General features: G+C 34.4%; 1 protein-coding gene across 5 annotated transcripts in view; it reads right to left on the bottom strand.

Annotated features, from left to right (window-relative positions):
• PCLO (piccolo presynaptic cytomatrix protein) overlaps positions 1-1,315 on the bottom strand; it is a 623,741-nt gene extending 622,426 nt beyond the window's left edge. For 4 of the 5 annotated variants that reach the window (XM_056799475.1, XM_007504012.3, XM_007504016.3 and 1 more), the window contains exon 1: positions 636-1,275. In XM_056799475.1, coding sequence (XP_056655453.1) covers positions 636-895 — 260 coding nt within the window. In that variant the 5' untranslated portion in view covers positions 896-1,275. Of the gene's footprint in view, positions 1-635 lie in introns of all 5 variants that reach the window. The other variant, XM_056799474.1, reaches the window with a different exon arrangement.
• Between the last annotated feature and the right edge of the window lie 19,850 nt (positions 1,316-21,165).

Below are 21,165 nucleotides of genomic sequence, written 5' to 3'. Positions count from 1 at the left end.
AGCATATCTAAGAACTGGATTTATAAGATTCAAAATTATGCTGAATAGACATAAAAATATCAACCTATTGATTGCCATTTGCTATAGGGTGTTTCATTATTATTATAAAATAGTTATATCCAAGTTATACCTCTTGATTTCCTTTAAGAGTGGAGGAGAAACAACCACCAAGAGAACTGAAAATATTAGTTAAAATATCATTAACAATTATGTATAATGGGATTAATTTCTGATATTCCCAAAGATAAAATACAGGCAAAAATACTACTCTAGCTCATAACACATCTAGCGTTGTATTAATGGAATACTTCCAGATCAGTATATTAGAGGCGTTTCTGGGTGTCATCAGAGAATAAGAATCTGAAAGATCAGAATTACAACTTAAAACCATACTAAAACCTCATAAAAATGTAATGATTGACTATTTCAACCAAACTCTACTACAAATCGTTTTTTTCCTCCCCCATCCAGATGGCATATGAGCACTGTATCCCCACCCCATTAGTGAGAATAAAATAAAGGGAGGTTACATCTATGCACCACTCTACTCACACATACGTGCTTACACATATGTGGAAATGGAACTGTAACATGTATGCATAGACATATATGTATACATATAACGCCGTGCATGCCTTTGCATAGAAGGTGGTTCCGCTGCGGCGGGGGGAACGTTTCCTTTGGGCAGCCCCTGCGCCCTTGACATGACAGCAGCGATCTGTCTCCTCTCCTCCTCGCTCAGCTGGCTCAGATCCGCCTCCATGCCGGCCGGGATCATGGTGTGTAAGGTGCTCCCCGCCCCACCGTCCCCTCCTCCGGCTGCTGCTGCCGCAGCAGCAGCAGCTGTCAGCCCTTCGGGGAGACCTTCCCCTTCCAAGCTCGCTTCGTTGCCCATGGCTTAGGGAGGCTCCTTAGCGGCGGCGAGCTCCCCACCCTCCTTTGCCTCTTAGTCTTAGATGCAGGCAGACAGAAGGGGAAAATAGCCCCCTACTCCTGCTGTCGGGCGTGTAGACAGATGTGACTCCACGGGTGAGGGATCAGGCTTGCCTCCCTTCTTCTAGTACACAGCTGGATGGCTGGAACGGAAGCCAGTGAATTAGTCCAGTTCGCAGGTAACTACCGCTTTTGCTTCCTCCATGTTGGCCGGTATCAAACAACATTTGCTAGAGATCCCTCCCGGCAGCTGCAGCTCCTGCTATCCAAGCTAGAGAAGAAACAGATCTGAGCTGTGCCAAGCTGATTCTGTCCCCTCCCTCCCTTTCTCCTCCACCTCTTTTTCTCCCTCCCTCTTCAGTGAGCATGCTCCTCTCAGAACAGGTGATTTTTCCACCACTACCCCAGCCACTCCCACTCAGATTTTCCTTTTTTTTTTTTTCTCAACCAACTCACACTAATGCTTTTAAAGGAATAGGAAGTTCATAAGAAAGGAGTCTAGCGGTAAACGTCTAGGTTTTTTTAAATCAGGCATTGCTAAGGCTGCCTTAATCTGGGTTTTGGCTTACTAGAAATCTAGGGGCTTTATTGGTTGCTTTGACTCATGGGATGTGTAGTTTATATTTCACAAGAAGGATTCCGTCTTAAGAGACCCTTGAAAAGGGCTCAGGTAATTGTAATCTTATTAGTTAAGAGGCTAATAGAGAGCGATTGGCACCCATGGGGACTATGTTTCTAAATACGATTCAGGCTAGTCCATTTAACTTGAATTTCTTAATACATTAAACAAGAGATCCTTTAAGTGGTGAACTTTGAGGAAACCAGACAAGGTTGAATATTTATATTTCCCAGGTCTGTGGATTCTCCCAGTTGTAAAGAATTATGGGAATTGTAGTTCGAGACGAAATACTAGCACAGTACAGGGAAGAGACTGATGATCGAGCTTTATGATATTTACTACTAAACAGAAGTCATTCCTTAGTGTATTTTCTTGTAGTACTAGGTGTTATCTAGTCCGCTGTCTCTGTTCTGCCTCGCAACTGTTCCCAAGTCCATAGTCAAGAGACCATGGAGAAGAAAAGCCTGAAAATTAAAAGAATACAAATGAAAATTAAAATATATGTTGTTCAAATAGTTCTTTGGGGCTTTTACAATATTTTATTGGACACAAGACAACACTTACGAAGGAAAACGGCTATAGTTGTGGCCTAATGAACCTCTAGTAAAAAAAAAATGCTCCTCTCAGGTGGTTCCAAATCATTCCTCACTCTGTCCACTTCTTGCCTTCTTAAAACTTTAAAAAAAAAAAAAAACCCACTTTGACACTCTGTTATGATGTCCATTACTTTAAATCCATGTTGAATTTCTGCACGGATAAAGGTTTTACAGTTTAAAATCAAATCACAGCATAAATCATGTCCTTGGGGCAGCATAAATCATGTCCTTAGGGCTTAGGTGTCTAAGAGAGCAGCCATTTTTAAGTAAGACCTCATCAAGTTACAAAGGCTTACATCTGCTATATCTACATCCCGAGCAAAATACTCTTGAAAGGAAAAATCATCATACCATGGCTAACTTGACTAACATATCATTTTACACAAACAACAATAGTTCATTCAAAATTTCAAATACTCTCAGGATCCTAGCCTCTAAATCTCGGTTGCATCCAGCTCATGTTTCATAGTTAATGATTATTTATGAAACTTGGATTAAAACCAGAACCTGTGGGAATCTTGATTACTTCCTAAGCAGTTGACTGACAAAAAAAAAATTACTTATTTCAGTCTCCCCTTGTCTTATACACTATTTTCTTTCTAATTAATGTAGTGACCTATATCACTAGAAAACTGGACCTTTAAATTCTCTGTATATTTACTTCAATTATCTGATCCAGTGCACTATTCTGTATTTTTCCTTCCCTGGTCATGTTTTCTACATCAGAAGAAAATAATAAGAGGAATTTGGTATGTATGTATATATATATATATATATGTATATATATATATATATATATATATAATGCTCAGAGGTTCATTCCACAGAGAAGAGCAGCCCAGTCTAAAAGTATCTTTGTTTATTTGTCTTTCAGTTATTTTTACATGTCAATGCAATTGCTAATCATCATTTTATGACATATGGTAATACATATTCTCTCCTTCCTTCCCTTTCTTCTATTCAGGAGGACAGGTAATTTATAATTTGTGCATGTATTATCATATAGTCATATTTCTATGTTAATCATGTTGTGAAAGAAGTCATATCACTTACAATAGAGAAAAATTCATGGAGGAAAGAAAGTAAGGAATGGTTTGCTACAATCTGCATTGAGACTCCATCATTTCCCTCTCTGGCAGTGGACTGCATTTTCATCATGAGTCCTTTCATCACTCATTATAAAGTCATTCATAATGGATCATTGTACATTATTGCAGTTACTGTTTACAATGTTTTCCTGGTTATACTTCCTTCACTTTGCATCACTTTACATGTCTTTCAAGGATTTTTTGTGCATCTTGTTTGTCATTTTTATTTCACAATAGTGTTCCATTGTAATCATATTCTACAACATTCTTAGCCATACCCTTATTGATGGACATCCCTTCAATTTCCAATCTTTGTCACCACAAAAAGAGATACAGTAAGTATTTTTTCGACAAGTAGGTCCTTTTTCTCTACCTATGGTCTCTTTGAGATACAGAATAATGGTATATTACTGGGTCAAAAGGTATGCACAGTTTGATGACTTTTTGGGTATGGTTCCAGATTGTACTCCAAAATTATTGTATTAATTCACAGCTCCACCACCCTATATTAGTGTCCTGATTTTCCCATATTTCCTCCAACATTTAACATTTTCCTTTTTTGTCATATTAGCCATTCTGATAGGTTTGAGGTGGTACCTCAGCATTGTTTGCACTTTGAATTTTGTATTTGCATTTCTCTAATTAACAGTGATTTGGGACTTTTTTATATGACTAAAGATAGCTTTAATTTCCTCACTTGAGAATTTCTTGTTCATATTCTTTGATCATTTGTTAATTGGGGAATGCTTTGTATTTTTATAACTTTGACTCAGTTCACTATATATTTAAGAAATGAGGCCTTTGTCAGAGGTACTTCCTATAATAGTATCGTCACACATATCAAATAAGGATTAAGCCTAAGCACTTGTTAATGACTAAATACATTTTAAAAAACAAAAGTTAAAAAATAAAGCAGCAACTCTAGGAAGATCTCAATATCATCTGAACTGATATGCCAGATGCTGTGCTATTTAAATCATAAAAATCAACAAAAATGAGATGATCCATTTGAGAAAATTCTTCTTACTCTTAAGAATGAAAATATCATTTAGTTTGCTTTTTTGTACATTGTGATTGTTCTTTTTGAATACTGATAATTGAAACTTTTTTTTTGGAGTAAGAGGGACATTTGTATCTATAATTACATCAGAGTAGGCAACTCCATGTGTGGTGAGTCCTTCCACTGATGCAGATTGGTAACTTATTTATAGATCATATCCTCAAGGAGTTATCAACTCCTTATTCTATATACTATACTGGCTTTCAGAAAGTAGATTAAACTAATTTCATTTTATATGCATATAAGTATAAGGCATTGGAAAAAGCTAGCATACATAGATGCATATATGAGTTTTCAGACTAAGTTCTTTACCCTCTATTCAGATTAATTTAAAAGTTTAAAATTTATCTACTGAATCAAGGTCCTGCTATAAAAAATACCAAGACATCTTGTTTTAAATGATTGCACTCCTTGTGAATTGCTCCTTTTAACCATTTCTCTTAGTTCTGTTTTCAGGGTGTAAAAATGGGATTCACAGCTATAGTGGAGGGAATTCAAGTGAGATCACAGTAGATTGTGAACAGGCCTCTCAACGCATGAATCACATGAAAAAGGTGTTAAAGAAAATTATGTGTATCTAAAGGGTGATAGAATTTATTTTTGACTTTTTAGATCTTAAAGATCAGGTGACATCTTTCCTTCATAAGTATAAAAAATAAAATTGCCATTTAACATCACAAGGTGATGCAGTGAAATTTATACTATATGTTTCTTTTGACACAAGACATTTGTGATGTTAAGATAGAGAAATTATCCATGAATCTTATATCACTTAAAAGCACATCTTAGTTGGGGAACTGATAGCAGTTAAATCATAAAACAGTTATTTGTGTAGTCATCATTATTTATCCCAATTCTTCATTTATGGATAATGAGATAGAAGAATGCTAACCTTACACAATTATAGCATAATCCACCAAAAATGAAACTTTTCAACTTCTATACTTTGTTCATAAGGACAAGTCCTTTCCAAAGCTAGATTAAAGAATATATCTGCCCCAAGTATGGTTGGAGAGTTACATCTACTATGTATTACTATCCACTGGAGTTAATAGATACACCTTGACTTAACAGAAATAAGCATTTACGTGCCAATAATAGTGGAATTGTCTAGCATTTTTTATAAAATTTATGAATCTAAAAAGGTAATATTACAAAGTAAATATAGGATATCAATATATATGTGCATAATCTTTAAATGAGCATATTTATGAGGGTTGTTTTTTTTTTCTGAAAAAAATGTGATCAAAATTTTGGAAACTAATTTTCTAAAGCTTACAGATAAAAGCTAGTTTGTCTTCCACTGAAATAACACTTATTAGTCTAAAGAATAAGATCGGGTTCAATCTAACTTCTAATCACTTTGTCATTATAATTAGAGGTAGCATGACCTTAAATTCTATACTCTATGTTTCACATGTTTCCAATTAAATAGCATTTCCACAATAAACACAGAGTACATAGCAAAGAAACACATTAATCCAAATCATAGCAAGACAGAAATTATGAAAGGTATAAATAGAAGAATATGTATCAAGACAATACAAAGTATAGGAGCCCCTCCTATTGGCAGTTAGATATCTCAGCTCAAACCAGAGAGATATCCGACATAACATTTGAGAAATTCCACAAAGTCTCTAAAGTAGCAAGCTGGAGTTAGGAAAATATAAGAAACTTCCAGCTTCACTCATGTCTTCCCATAGTCTTTCCGTTAAGCATCCTAAAATGGAGTTGAACTCTTCCTTCCTCCTTGAACCTGGATTCCAGGAGTACTCTAAGCAACTTGGGGCTCAAAGATCCCCAAAGGCAACCTGAAAACTTGAATAGTCTTAAAGAACTGAAGAAAGCTAAAACATTCCTGTTTTCAACAGTTTCACTTTGTACCTCATGCAGAATAAAGAATTTGTCTCCACCATTGATGAGAAAGTCTCGTCTCATTGGACTTTGGGACAAGAGATAAGTAGATATGATCTTCATTTAAAAAAATTTAGTTCCCATGATGATGAAAAAGTGACTTTTCCTCTAAGAGACTCTAAAACATCAGAGAAAAAAGAAACAAATAGTGGTGATTGAGAATCCTCTTGAGCCAAATATTTGGGGACAGGTTAACAATGTTAAAGAGGTATGGCATTTCCCTGAAGCATACATACAGGATGTGGAAGAAAGTATCTAAGACTTTTCAAACTGAATGAAACCATTAAGTATTTTTTAATTTAAAAAATTTCCCCCAGATTACATGCCATTATAATTTTTTAAATTTGTTTTCTGAAATTTTGTAACCCATGTTTTCCCTTTCATGCATAACCCTCCCCTCTCCTCAAGAAAGCAGATAATATTATATATAGTACATATATTATCACAAAAATACACATTTTCATCTTAATCATGTTATGAAACAACACATATTGCTTACCCTAGAGAAAAATTCATAGATGAAAGGAGGTGAAGAATGGTCTGTTTCAATCCTCATTCAGATTCTGTTCTTTCAATAGTGGTGGATATCTTTTTTGTCATGAATCCCTAGGAGTTGTCCTGGATCCTGGATTTATTGATAATAGTTAAATAATTCACATTTGATCATCATACATTATGGTTGTTAATGTGCACAATGTTCTGCTCTCCTTACCCTTCTTCACTTCTTTTAAATCTTTCCAGTTTGGGTTTTGTGTTTTGTTGTTTTTTGTTGTTTTGTTTTGTTTTGTTTTGTTTTGGTGATCATCTTGTTTATCATTTCTTATGGCATAATGTATTCCATTGCAAGCTTATACCACAATTTGTTCAGTCATTTCTCAATTGATAGACATCCTTATAGTTTCCAGTTCTTTCCCACCAAATAAAGGACTGCTATAATTATTTTTGAACAGATAGATTATTTCCCTCTATCTTTAATCTCTTTGGGTAGAGACGGACAAGCGGTGCTCCTAGGTAAAAGTGTCTGCAGTTTCATGGTCCTTTCAGCATGGTTACAGGTTTCTCTCCAGAATGCTTGTATCAGTTCACAGTTCCACCAACATTGTTTGAGTGTCCAAATTATTCCACATTCTCTCCAGTACTTGTGATTTTCCTTTTTATCATATAAGCCAGTCTGGTAGGTTTGAGATGGTACCTCATAGAATTGTTTTAATTTGTTGTTCTATAATTAATAGTGACTTGGAGCATTTTTTCATACAAATAAAGATAGTTTTAATTTCTTCATCTCAAAATGGCCTGTTCATATCCTTTGTCCATTGGTTAATTGGGGGCCATTAGGGACAATGAATATGTGTTTTGGTGGATTGTTTTTAGTATTTTTAGTATGCTGCTGATAAAAGTGAAAGTTTCAAAGAGAAAGGCAGACTTTCAAAGTGCACACCTGCTTAAAATAATATAAGAGAATGAGATTTGTATTTCTAGAACAAGGCTTAAAAGGTCAATATAATGGATTCTGGCACATGGATGCAATATAACTAAAAAGAACTGGGAAGGATATATTGCCCTGCAATCTTTTAAATTTAACCAAAACTGTTTTAACTGAAAGGAAAAGAAGAAAACTGCTTTCTCAGAAAACTCCAAGTTAGATACCAAAAAGAGCAGGTAAATGTAGGAAGAAAAAAGTAGATGTAAATAGAAATACACACTCTGGAAGAGGAGGCATTAATAAAATCCATGATCTCAGATGCCTATACTTAATTCCAGAAAGTAAAGATACCAAAGTAAACTAAAAATTCTGACCCACAGTGGCAAAATTTACTTTATATATCTTGATGAAACTTAATGGAATGGGAACTAACACTAGAATGTAGTTGTGGAAGGATCTAAATTGTTGAAATGGAACAGAATAGTAAAGGGCAATGCAGTTTAGAAATATATATAAAGATATCATCATGAAAAATATAGGAACTGGAGGATAGAAATATGATGGAAAACATTAAATAAATATTAATGGCAAGAGGAAAAGGAGCAACATTTTTTGAAAGCTAAGTGGCACAATGCATGTGAGGCTTGGAGTCAGGAACACCTGAGCTCATATCTAGCCTATGCTCCCCAATCTGGAGCTGTGTGATTAAGGGCAAGTCACTTAAACTCTGTCTCAGTTTCTTCATATATAAAATTGAGTAGAACCTACATCAAAGGGGTATTGCGAAGATCAAATGTGATAAAATAAAAAAATATATAAATGATCTATTAATATAATTTAATTATCACAAAGGTATAATTTTTTGATAATGGTGATGAACATGATCATATTGATTGAAATCTCTTGGACATAAAGGAAACCTAAGAAATAAACAGATTGTTGATTATATAACAAGCAAAGGAAAATTCAAAAATTAAGAACAAATGAATTTATAACAATGTAACCATTTAAATGAAAAGGTAGCTTTTAAGATCTATGTTTTCAAATGAATATTAAAACAAATAAGCATTTAAGTAATAATCCAAGAGAGGAAAACCAAATTTTCAAAATAAAATGTGGGCAAAGTATATTAATAAATAGAGGTAACAAGGAAAATTGTCAGAAACCACTATACCAAATTTTATGCCAGCTAAACAGAGTTTAAGAAAATTCACAAGTATATTAAAAAATAGAAAGTACACAAATAAAAAAACAGGAAATGGATACTAAACAATTAAATAACAGAAATATATACAGGTAAATAAATGAGTCTCCAAGGAGAATAATCTACAAGACCAAAAACATTTCAAAGTGAACTCTCTCAAACATTTGCAGTTATCAATCCTTAAGGTAAAAACTAGAGAAAGGACAATACCTTACCAAAATTCTTTTATGAGCCAAATATGTCATTAAGAGTTTTAGGCAGAAAAGGGAAATGTAAAGCAGTATTTCTAATGAATATAAACACAAATAAAATTTTAGCAAAGAGAAAAATCAAATCATTCTTTGTGAATAAACAAAATTTATATCAAGAATATAACTATACATATTTAATCATATGAATAATAAAACACATGACTATATCAATACATTAAGAAAAAGTATATCTTGGGAGTAATATTGTTGTGGTTGTGTAAATTGTTTTTCCTGTTTCCGCTTGCCTTTGTGAAGGGTTAAATTTGGTGGGGACAGGAGTTTGATCAAAAGCCAGTGCACAGTTTATTATTAGGAAATATGGATAGGAAATAAGAAGGAGGAAAGTGAAAGTAATCTTACAATAGCTTGTAACTATATCCCAGATCCCAATCCTAATTAAATTTCTCAAAAACAAAACAAACAAAAAAACACAAACAACCTAATTCTATCTGTCTCAGAGGACAGTATCTTCTGCTAGGCCAAAGCCCTTGCCTACTCTCTCTGCTCTACTATTTAATAATATAACCACTATGTCTCTGTGTACCCAAGTTATCCATGATCAATAAGGCTTTAAGGCCTGATTCTGTTTCCCTGACTCCAATCAGAGAGAGTGCTAGCAACACACCCTCTCCCCAGGAAAGTCAGAGATAAAAGCCCTTTCCAAAGTTCTGCTACTTACAAACCACACTCAGCCACACCCTTCTAACTGTCACCAGCTTCCACATGGCACAGCAGGGGTTCTCTAACTGCCAAACTGCATAGCAGGGGTTGTTCTCTTACTGAAAAATATTATTGCTTCTTTTCCTCTTAAATATAAAAAGGTGAAATTAATAAAAACTCTCAACACTTTTCTTCTACCACTAGTATATAGAAGCCTTACAGTTTTCCCTAAGCCATGTTCATATTTTACAGCACAAAATATCTTATAGCTTTCATATTCCATATATTGTCTAATGTTTCTCAGTTGGAGGGTTGTTTTTTTGGTTTTTGGTTTTTGGTTCTGGTTTTCAGAAACCAAAGCAGTACTAACAGAAAGTACTGCTATTGATATGTTTTTTTTGCATATATGGGACCTTGACCTCTATCTTTACCCTTCTTGATTTATATGACAATAGGTATAACAGAGTCAAAGATATGTGTTTTAGTGACTTTTTAGAGTAATTCCACATCATTTTTTAGAACTGTGAAACAAATTCACAGCTCCTCCAATAGTACATTAGTGTGCCTATCTTTCTGCAGTCCCTCCAATATTAACTATTTTCCTCTTTGTCATCTTTTACAAAATTATTTGTGTAAAGTAAAGCGTCAAAGTTTTAATATGCATTTTTGCTTCTTAGAAAGTTTAAGCATTCTGAAATTATAAAAGTTTAAGAACTTCAAAGGGAAATGATAAAAAATGGAATGAAGTAAATTATACTTTAAAGCAATAATAATCAAAATGATTTGGTATCAGTTAATAATAGAGAAGTAGTTTCATGAAATTGTATAAGTAACTAAAACCTAAATACAAACATGCAGAAGTTACATAAATTATGTGACCTACTAAGGGAGGTATCCTCTATTTCATAAAGACTGCTAGAAAAAAACCTGAAAACCAGGAAGCTGGAATCAATCAGGTGATGTTGGAGGGGCAAGTTAAGGAAGTCAGAAAAGTCAGGAAAGCTAAAACATGAAAATGTTTGTCCTACCTGAGATTGTGTGCTTGAGTTACAGATAGTGTTGCCCTCTGTAGTGATAGGAAATTTCAAAATGAGGAAGTGTTTGGGGAAGAAAATCATTACTGCTTTAGATATGAGTTTAAAGATGCTCATCAGATCACCAGTTAGAGATGTTTAAGAGGCAGACAGATTTGTGACTGTCTCCGGTCAGAAGTATTAGGAATGTTCTTTTCCAAATCTTATTTGAGGGAGAATACTTGCCCCACCTCATTTTTTTTCAGAAAATAACTTTAAAGTAATAAATTCCTTTTGGAGGTCATTTTTTCAAAGATATTAGTTAGGTAGGATATAGGATAGTATGTTGAAATGAGTTAAATACCTAGAATTAGCAATCCCAGGTTAAATTAAGAAACTGATTTACCATCTATTTATTCCAAAATGAGCAGATCATCCTTCTTACCAACCTCATTGTTGTCCATGCCTAGATACCCTCAAGTACATATTTCTTTCAAGAGGTGACAGGTGGGTTCTTTTAATTTCAGCCCCCCCCCCCCACCCTTGTTCAAGAATATCAGGACAGTTTTACCTGATAATTTCTTTTAATGTGGTATTGAAGTTCTGTTTTTGATCATGACTTTCAGGCAATTCAGTGATTCTTAGATTATCTTGCCTAGATCTATTTTATAACTTTATTGTTTTCCAGTGAGTGATTTCAAATTTTCTTCTTTTTTCATACTTTCGCATTTGTTTTGTTTTATACTATCTCATGAAGTTGTTAGCTTCCATTTGCCTAATTCTAATTTTTAGGGAGCCATTTTCTTCTTTGAGGCTTTATATTTCCTTTCTTAGTTTTAGGAGTGGTATTTCTTTTTAGAAAACTATTTTATTCAGTAAATTTTTGTTCTAAGTTGTTGATTTTTCCCCATTCTTTTATTTTCTAATTTTTCATCTAATTTCTTGTTTTGTTATTGTTGTTGTTGTTTTTTCTATCCTTTTTGTAGTTCTTTCAGAGATTCATTTCTGACCTGACATCCTTTCACATTTTCCTTTCAAGTTTCACAGATTTTCACTTTTGTTTTTCTGTCCTCTTCAGAGCTTTTATTTTTGACCTTCTCTCTTGTTAAGTTATCTTTCTAATGTCAGCTTTTTTTCTCTATATTTTCCTCATTTTGGATTTTTTTCCTCTTTGATTTTGTCTATATGCTAAAGTTCAGCTACATTCTTGGAATGGAGGGAGTACTTTCCCGTGCTTATATTGTGCCTGGAATTGATGAGGATATCTCATTCTCAGATTGAGCACTCTGCAGATTGACCAGCTATATAGACATTTGAAGCTATTCAGTTCAGCTGGTTTGAGTTAGGGTCTGCCTAATTCCTCTCCCACTAATGCCTGTGGTAGGTCATATCCAGCCTTTGTTCCAACTGAACTATGCAGGCCACTTTTCTCCCAATGCTACTTGTATTGTATTTCATTGGTTTCTGTTCTTGTTCCACTGAAGCTGGAGTAAGAAAGCTATGCTCTTTCCCCTGCTGCTTGTGCTTTATTGTGCCCAAGTTCAGCAGAGACTCATTCAGGATTATCTCCTCTTACTCTAGAAAAAAATTCCTTTTTTGTGCCTCCTCATGTTGTTCTGTGCCTGAGCACTGCTTCATTCTTCCTTATGTTGGTTCTACCACTACATTATCTTTTTGAAGCATTTTTATTTTTCTGTGATTGTTTGGAGGGTGGTTGGTGGACTTCAAGTGGTTCTTACTTCACCCTGGAAGACTGTTTAAAAATATATATACAAGTAATTTATATAAATTTTGAATGTAAGAACCATTTTTCATTAGAAACAAAATATGAGAAGTTGGTTTTTACCAGCACTTAATATTACATGATATATAGTGGGCACTTAATAAATACTTTGGATCTATTGTTCCATCAAAAAATGAATACTTTCTTTGTACAAAATACAAAGGTCTTTCTAGTCTCTGTTAGATGCTTTATGGTAGAAGTGTTAAACATGAGTCCTTCTGGAAGCATGTGGCTCACAACAGTACTGAGTATACCAAATCAGATTAAAATGTAACTGAGTTATATTTAACACAATTAAAAAAGTAGTAAAATTGATATCATTAATATGTTATTTTCTAAATCAATGTGTTGTTAGAGAAATACAGGCAAATTTGTAGGAATGTCTTGCCCCAAGAATGGGAAGATCAAAATTCATTCAATCCATAAGTAACAAAAGAATTGTATCTGCAGAAAAAAGAGTTTTTTTAAGATAATATAATAGGCTATAGCTGATGGAATAACCAGGGGGGTAATCAGAGGGTTATCCCAGGCCCCAATAGGTAATGGAGTAGCAGGCCTGGGTGTAGAGTAACAGCTCCATATGTGGAGTGCCAGATCCATAGTCCTAAAAATTAGAGTTTGCATATTTATCAGGGTCTGAGGACTTGTCATTTCTCATTCCAGTGAAAGCTCCAACTTTTTTCATTACAGCCCCCAAACCCTGGAAAATGGGCATGGCCAAATTCTGGTGAAGGTGTGGTTTGGGGTTTGAGATATGATAGGTGACTTTGAGGACATCATACAGGGAATAAGGAGCATGCACAGGTTTGGGGGATTTCCCTGGACTGCCAAAGGTCTTAGTACACATATCCATGTACCCCCATTGTCCACTTGTCATTGTTTGTCAGTGTGGGAGAGCTTTCACTACCCTTCTGGAATGGGAATATTGGGGAGGTAGGATGCAGTATAGAAGACCACCACTGTAGGTAATTAATAATGCCTAACAGTTCAGAACTAAGGTAAATATAGAACAAGATGTCTAATTAATAATCTAGAGCAGGCACAAGGCTGATGCTCAGTACAGAACATTATAGATCCAGTACAGGTGATTAATGATGCATAATGAGTAATTGATTAATAATGCAGATTCTGCAATTTAGGCTTCACTAATGCTGAAACTACAGACTTTGAAGTTTACATTTAACTAGTGCTAACTGGTGAGTTTCAGAGTAGGAGAGTCCTGTTTGTAAACGCCAAAACTGTAAGGATAATTTTAGTGTTTTGACTTAAATTCTAAATATTTGGTTGCCATGGGAAATTACCAAATATGAAAATACCCAAGTCAGCTGGGGATTATGGAGATTTTAATTAATAAATGAAGAAGGAATTAAGGGAAGGAGAGAGGGAGAGAGAGAGAGAGAGAGAGAGAGAGAGAGAGAGAGAGAGAGAGAGAGAGAGAGAGAGAGAGAGAGAGAGAATTAATTTAAACTGCTCTGGCTCAAGCTTAGCCAAGCAGTAAAGGCCTAGGCCAAAGTGGCCTCCTTGAGCCTAAGGGAGAGTGAGTCTTATTAATGACCACAAGACCATCTCCAAGCAAGCTCTAGTCCTCCACTGAATCTCCTGAAATCCAATTCAGAACCCAATTCCACTCTGAACCCAATTACCCTGAACTGACTTTTTACCATTCCTTTTAAAGAAATTTTCTCTCATGTCACCTCCCCTAAATTTTCATGTCTACCAATCACAGTAAATGCTTTTTTCTAGGACTGACCATTCTTAGTTCTCATCTTCTTTGGTTCTCACCTTCTCTGGTTAGATTATATCTTCTGAGTACTTCACACCTCTTTGTTAAGGTTGCCTTTTGTAAGTTACTTGACCTTTTTAGGTACTAATTTAACTTTTACAGGTACTTAACACCTTTTTGTATTAGAACTAAAAATAGACCCATCTTAAGGTTCTAGCTTTACTATATGGTATGAGTTAGGGATTTTCATTGTTCAATGAGGAGTTTACAACTTTATCTTCCCTTAAGGCACTCTCTGAATAGGGTAGAGTAATTTTAAAAGTTCCCAATACATTCCTGATTCTTGTTAGACCAAGTATCTCCATTGTTACAGTAAGGGAATAGCTAGACCAAATCTTCTAAGGTACAGTCTGAGTAGTTTTTAAGATTCACATGCTTCTATTACTGCCCTCACTTCCCACTGCCCATCCACATTGAATCTTGCAGGGTTACTTATGTACAGTCTCTATTTTAGTTTGACAATAATAATCTAAGAAAGAATGGAAAACCAATTTGCTAAAATAAAGCTTAGACAAGTAAATTACCAAGAAATAGAGAGGAAGCAAGGGGCTACAATAGTTTAGATGAAACAATGCCAAGAAACCCTTTTATTCTCAAAAAAGATTCACATATAAATCTGAAGAATCCTGTGGTATCACTATAAGAGAGAAAATACTAGAATAATTGGCCATAGCTCTGATCTAGTATGGAAGTTTAATATTTATATACTATTATGGGAAGGGATATGATTTTTTCAGTGTTGAAATAAATGCACAAATGGAATTTTAATAAATCAATGTCATTTAATAAAATAAAATATCTTGGGGCACTTTAAGGATGTTTATGAGAAAATTCCCAATATGCAAATAAAGTGTTATGAACTACATGTATAATTTTATTGGCACAGGAAATTTGGGAGTGAAGCGATGTGGTTTCTTCCAATGCATTCAGCAGCTTCTCTGAAATTTAAGGAATTTCCTGGGTCACTAGCAATTTAAGAGACTTAACCAGGTCCATTCAATCACGTGTCTGAGGCAGGGCTTAAACTAAAATCTTTCTTCCACCACTTCTAAACCACCACTTTCTCAATTATGCAATAATTCTTCTCATGCATATAGGGTTAGAGAGGAAGTTGTGTGGTTAGAAATCTACCATATACCAAAATGAACTCACTTAAGATATCTTCAAATATCAAGAGAAGCCTCTTCAGTTTCTTTCCTCATTTTTCTTCTAACACCTTTATTTAGGCTAGGTCTCTCTTCCTCTTACAATAGAGAGAAAATGTAATTTTATACTACCATGGAAGTTATTTTGAAGACATTTGATTCCATACAAGTTCTGAATTTTCCTGATCAATTATTGATGAGTAATCTGAAGGTAGATGGGATTTTGGATATCTCTGCCTTGGGCTTCTTATGTCTTCTCACAGTAGACTTGTTATTCATATATATGTATATATATATATATATATATATATACATATATATGTTTATATTAGCCTATTATTAGAAGATGGTTTAAAACTTGCCTAGAATAGTAATTCTTCACCTTCCATAACAGTATTTCATGAAAGAATTGAAACTGGAAATTGAGTTGGCTATGAGATATTTCTATAATTATAATTAAGTTCCAAGTTTCTTTTTACAAAAATATAATTTTTCTATTTGAGTAAATAGGTAAGAAAGTATGAGTACAATTTTTCTTTAATTTTTTGATTTGGCCAATAGAAAATTTTATTTTTTCACAAATTCCATCCTCATCCTCATTTTTATCTTCTTAGCTCAAAAATAAGGAAATCACTGACATAATAATTGACTTCCTGCTAAGAACATCATTTTTTAAATTTAGTGTGAAATTGTGGTATTTATTTATTTTTCTAAAGTTACTGTCAATGGAATACTTTTCTGTAACTATTTTTAATCTTACATAGAAAAGAGGTAAAGGGGAATTATTTAGAGATTGTTCAATAGGACAATTCTCAACTAATACATAGGATTACTTAATTTTTTACTTTCAATTTCTAAGACATCTACTTGGGGGAAAAAGTTTGGCCCAGACCTCTGTTCCTCATTTTTAACTAACAAAATTGTTTCATGTGTCTAACAAGCTCTTAGGAGATCTCTCTCTACTGCAATTGTCTCCCCTTCCTGCCCCTCCACCAACATTTCAACACACACCAAAAGTATCAAATAGATCTTCTAAGAATCTATAACCTTTAGGGGGCACCTGGGTAGCTCAGTGGATTGAGAGCCAGGCCTAGAGATGGGAGGTCCTAAATTCAAATCTGGCCTCAGATACTTTCCCAGCTGTGTGACCCTAGGCAAGTCACTTGACCCCCATTGCCTAACCCTTACCACTCTTCTGCCTTGGAACCAATATACTGTATTGATTCCAAGAAGAAAGGTAAGGGTTTTTTTTTTTAAAGAATCTATAATCTTTGTCTTTAAAGGACTAGTCTCATCTTGAATACATTACCAAAAATTATTGCTACCCATGGCATCTAATAATTTGACGTTTTTTTATTTTTTAAGATTTTAAAGAGATTGGTATACATTTACAATCTAAAAGTTAATGACTTGGATTTCTTCCTTTGCATATCTTCTGAATGGGACTATTAACATCCTTTTAAATATTTAAGCTTTACACAATTAGTTTATAAAGTTAGAAACTGAATTCTGGACTACATCTACTCCTGAATGTGCCAGCATTGTAATTAACATTCAATGTGTAAAATAATTGAGATGCTAAAAACTAATTGTCTTTTTAATTTTGTTTGAAGTTTGAGGTTGGATAATTGTGCTTAATTTCAAAGTTCTTCACATTTTAATACCTCCAACATAATTTTAATAAGTGCAATGAAAGCTCCACAAAAAATATATATTATATAGCAACCTGTTCCAGAATCCATAAAAAAAAAAGAATTATACTGTCTTTTTTTGTATTCTTCCATTTCTGTTGTATACAATTCCACTGCCACTTTTATTTTTACTTTTATTTTTTTAAAACCCTTGCCTTCCATCTTGGAATCAATACTGTGTATTGGTTCCAAGGCAGAAGAGTGGTAAGGGCTAGGCAATGGGGGTCAAGTGACTTGCCCAGGGTCACACAGCTGGGAAGTGTCTAAGGTCAGATTTGAACCTAGGACCTCCTGTCTCTAGGCCTGGCTCTCAATCCACTGAGCTACCCAGCTGCCCCCACCACTGCCACTTTTAGATGATCACCATCTCTCAACTATACCTTTTACTTTCCTGCCTTTATGTATTTTTTCATGTAAATCTCTGTAAATGGAATATTCTCAGTGGATTTGAATTGTTTTTGCATTTGTATTTTGATTTTCAGATCTTTTCACATTTTAAGCATTCAGTAAATGATGTTTCCTTCACTCATTCAACTATTCATTCATTCCAGATTATTGTACAGATCATTTGATATAATGTAAGTACATTGTGTTTCAATTTTCAAATCATTACATAAATATCTGTTACTGTTGTTGCTCTGACTCCTTTCATATCACATTCAATTATTTTTTATTGTTAGTTCTTCCTCATCTTGTTTGATGGAACTTGGAGAGTCTTTTCATTATTTTGCTATTTTTAATGTATAATATTCTATCAATTATCTCAGAGGTGGATAAAATGTTTGTTTTTTAACAATCGAATGAAAGGTGTTGGAAAGAGAAGTGATTTTAGTAACCACACTGAATATATGTTTGGGGCAACTTAAAGGAGAGAAAGTGGAGGTAATATACATATCTATATGTCATCATATTGATGGTTTTATTTTTTTCTCCCAAATTTCTGTATTTCAAAGAAGATAATGTTGTCATGATTATATTCTGGCTTTATTTGCAATTTATTCACTCATAACTCAAATACATCTAAGAGTTTGAATTTATAGTATACTAATTTAAAATATAATTTCTAGAGGATAGCAAGCTTCTTGGGTGAAGTTCTGACTAACTGATAGCATCTTTATAAGTTTTTAGGAAGGACCAGATATTTGCAACCCACAGTATTGCATTGGGATTCTCTTCTATTTCCATTCAGAATTTGCATCAATAAAATTGATTGGATCCTAAGAACAGCCTTTTGATACTTTCTGGTTGAAAAAGAATTGATTCCAAAGCATTATATCATAACCTCTCCCTTTTTTTAAACAAGTCTTGACCACTCAACTATATGAACAATACTTCTTTGATAATATGTGCATATGATAAAGAACATTATTAATTTTGTTATGGAAATGCCTCAAGATCACAGTTAAGATTAGAGTCTTACTCAAACTCTAAGGAAATTAGAATTTTCTCATATATCAAATAAATCTCATGGGAAAGGAATCAAGAAGGACTTATTTTACATTGATTTCTATGTCACAGTGGTTAAACAATAATGTACTACTCCATATAGATTCTTGAGTATTCCCTGTTATTTATAGTGCAATGGAAAAACTGTTAAAATGGGAATTGAGACTGTACATCCAAGTATTTACTGACATGGACTTGACTTGATTAAGTTGCTTAGGATTCATGGGAGTCCATTTGTCTGTTTGTAAAATTAGGGAATTGAACAAAATCACAAAGGGCATTTTTTGTTCTGAATTCCAAATGCCCAATGTTATATATCCCAAGGGAGAAAAAACCATAAAGAACAACTTTCCTAGCTTCATATGTTAGTCCTGGCTCTAGAGGGTACCTGGGTGATAACAAGATTCAGCTCTTTTTTTTTCCCACCCAGATAAAGACAGAAAAGTGAAACAACTTCCCCAAAGTTCCAAATGTATCAGAATGTAATCTCATCAGTAACATCACTGAAAGCATCTGTAGCCCATTTCTAGCAAGATAAAATGGACTATAGGGGTCTAGGGATCAGATCTGAATCTAAGCAACTGGCTTTTTTTACTTTGAGTTGACTGTTCGGCACTGAGAGAATCAGAAATTCTACTTACATCTAAAATTTCATCCATGTTTCCAAAAATGTATTTTGTTCATTTCTGAGAAACAAAGTCATCAGGATATACAAAACTCAGATAAAATCCTTCTTACAGCACCACTCAGGAACATAGGAAACAGATTAGAAGCTCAAGACATAATGTCTTTTATACTGCTGTTTGGCCTTGAGAGAAAAACATTCACTCTGTGTACCTCCATTATCTCTTCTCCATTAAATAACATTTGTTACACTAAGTACTGACATCGATGGACATGAGTGGGGGACTGCATGAAACAACTTAAACAAACAATACAGGGTCATGCAGACTGAAAAGCTTAGTGAGTTATAAAAAAGGGAGAGATAATGCTAAGTTGATATTTTGGTTAAATTTAAGTCAGGATTGCTGAATTTCCACTTCAGTTAATGTAATAAAAACTCAAAACTAAATGTTTTAAAGACATTTTAATTCATTATTATCAAAAGCTTATGCTCTAATAATCAGAGAGATGCAATCAAAACAACTCTGAGGTATCATCTCACACCTAGCAGATTGGCTAAAATGACAGCAGAGGAAAGTAATGAATGCTGGAGGGGATGTGGCAAAGTAGGGACATTAATTCATTGCTGGTGGAGTTGTGAATTGATCCAACCATTCTGGAGGGCAATTTGGAACTATGCCCAAAGGGCGATAAAAGACTGTCTTGCCCTTTGATCCAGCCATAGCAGTGCTGGGTTTGTACCCCAAAGAGATAAGGAAAAATACATGTACAAGAATATTCATAACTGCCCTCTTTGTAGTGGCCAAAAATTGGAAAATGAGGGGATGCCCTTCAATTGGGGGATGGAACTAATTGTGGTATATGTTGGTGATGGAATACTATTGTGCTCAAAGGAATAATAAAGTGGAGAAATTCCATGTGAACTGGGATGACCCCCAAGAAATGATGCAGAGCAAAAGCAGAAGAACCAGGAGAACATTGTACACAGAGATTGATACACTGTGGTACAATCGAATGTGATGGACTTCTCCATTAGGGGCAATGCAGTGATCATGAACAACCCAGAGGGAGGTATAAGAAAGAACACTATTCACATTCAGAGAAAAAACTGTGGGAGTAGAAACACAGAAGAAAACTACTGCTTGATTACATGGGTCGAAGGGGATATGGTTGGGGATATAGACCCTAAAGGAACATCCTAGGGCAAACATCAACAACATGGAAAAAGGTTCTGATCAAGGACACATGTAATACCCTGTGGAATTGCACATTGGCTACGGGAAGGTCGTGGGGGAGAGGAGGGAGGAATAGAATATAATTTTTGTAACCAAGGAATAATGTTTAAAATTGACCAAATAAAATTAAAAAAAAAAAACTTATGGAGTGTCCTTCTCTGGAGAACTCTTACCCTCTGTCTTAGAATCAATATTAAGGATTAGTTCCAAGACAGAAGAGCAGTATGGGCTGAGCAGTATGAGTTAAGTGACTTTCCCAGGGTCACATGGCTAGGAAGTATCTGAGGTCATATTTGAACCCAGGGATTCCTGTATCTAGACTCTCTGCTCTAAGCATATAAGGAATAAACCAACGTTTTAAGGTACTTTAGTTAGCTATTATCCTAGGCGAAGGAAAAAGGTGTAATATAGTCTTCTGCATTATTCTATAATTATATGCATTCCTTTGTGGATATATTGAGTAAAAGGTGCTGAAATATCACTTTAAGAACTTACTCATTCAGCTTCATCTAATTTTTTCTCACTGAATCCCACTATTTCAGTATCTTTAAAGTAAAATCAGATCCAGAGTTAATTATGACCCTTCCCCATGCCTTCCCCATGTTATTCTGACAAAATTGGTCTGTTAAAATAACCAGTTACCACCACTTTTACTTGCTCTGCCAATAACTTGGTTAAACAATAACCAAATTACATA

This window comes from Monodelphis domestica, chromosome 5 (assembly GCF_027887165.1).
Source record: "Monodelphis domestica isolate mMonDom1 chromosome 5, mMonDom1.pri, whole genome shotgun sequence".
Classification (NCBI taxonomy): domain Eukaryota; kingdom Metazoa; phylum Chordata; class Mammalia; order Didelphimorphia; family Didelphidae; genus Monodelphis; species Monodelphis domestica.
This window is presented reverse-complemented; position numbering and strand designations above follow the sequence as displayed.